Raw genomic sequence first — 1065 nt, 5'->3', positions numbered from 1 at the left:
AGTGTGTTAGCGTGTTTGTGTGTTTGTTTTGTTTGCTTTTGTTTTTGTTTCGTTTATTTTTGTTGCTGTTTGTTTCGGGAGGTGACTTTTTCTGCGTTGTTATATTTTCTATTCATTTGCATTAATCTTTTTTTTTAATTGAAAAAGGCGCTGGGGCTAAGGCTTCTTTTTTAATTTTATTTGGTTAGGATCTGTTGGAGGTAAGCGTTAAACTCGGAGGCCCAGCCTCTTTAGCGACCTTACTATGTTTACATGGACGGTAAAGCCTTAGCTATAATGCCAAATCTGTTCCCAACAGGTGTGCACCAAGCAGTCTACAGCACGGAGCTGTTTCTCCGCACGTGCATCGAAGTGAGTCGACTATTGCTGATGTTGTCACTCAGTGTGGAGAGATACCAGTCCATTGCGCGTCCGTTCGCGGTCACGAAGGCCCAAGCCAAACGCCGAGCTAAGATCGCCATTGCCTTTTTGTGGGCAATGTCACTACTCACAGCGGCCCTTTCTGTCAGGTAAATACTCAGCACACTCACCTTGATAATATAGTTAAACTGGTGTGCACACCTGTCCTTTGCTTTGCGATATTTGTTGGATCTTACTGATGTCTGCGATCACTACTGTTCGTGTTCGTTTGTTAACTCACCGAAACATCGTTCGTTTCTTAAGATAGCTCGCATCTTTTTCTGTTTAGTATTTAAGAGCCATTAACTTTCCTTAAGCTCTTAAGTGATTCAAAATTATTATCGACCTGCTTCTCGCCTGAGTGTTTGCGGTAAAAACAGAGACAAACAGATAGAGATTTAGGTGGGCAGGGGGATGAGATAGAGATACGGGCGACGGAGATAGTGGGAACGAGAGACGGCAAGACACAGAGAGATAGAGAGAGAGGGGGGGGGAGAGAGAGCGATAAAGAGAAACATGCACACACACAGAGACAAGTGTACTCACACACACACACACACACACACACACACACACACACACACACACACATACACACAGAGATGCACACACAGACAAACGTGCCCACGTGCGCATACAACCACATACATACTCACACACACAGAT

The 1065-nt window shown here is 44.4% G+C and overlaps 1 protein-coding gene across 2 annotated transcripts in view; it reads left to right on the top strand.

Annotated features, from left to right (window-relative positions):
- The window catches only part of LOC101846655, a 77985-nt gene that overhangs the window by 35918 nt on the left and 41002 nt on the right, over window positions 1-1065 (top strand). For both annotated transcript variants that reach the window (XM_005099582.3, XM_035970091.1), the window contains exon 3: window positions 299-509. In XM_005099582.3, coding sequence (XP_005099639.1) covers window positions 299-509 — 211 coding nt within the window. The remainder of the gene's footprint in view (window positions 1-298; window positions 510-1065) is intronic.

Source organism: Aplysia californica, unplaced genomic scaffold, assembly GCF_000002075.1.
Source record: "Aplysia californica isolate F4 #8 unplaced genomic scaffold, AplCal3.0 scaffold00218, whole genome shotgun sequence".
Classification (NCBI taxonomy): domain Eukaryota; kingdom Metazoa; phylum Mollusca; class Gastropoda; order Aplysiida; family Aplysiidae; genus Aplysia; species Aplysia californica.
The sequence above is the reverse complement of the archived record's forward strand: the minus strand, read 5'-3'. Positions and strand labels throughout refer to the sequence as shown.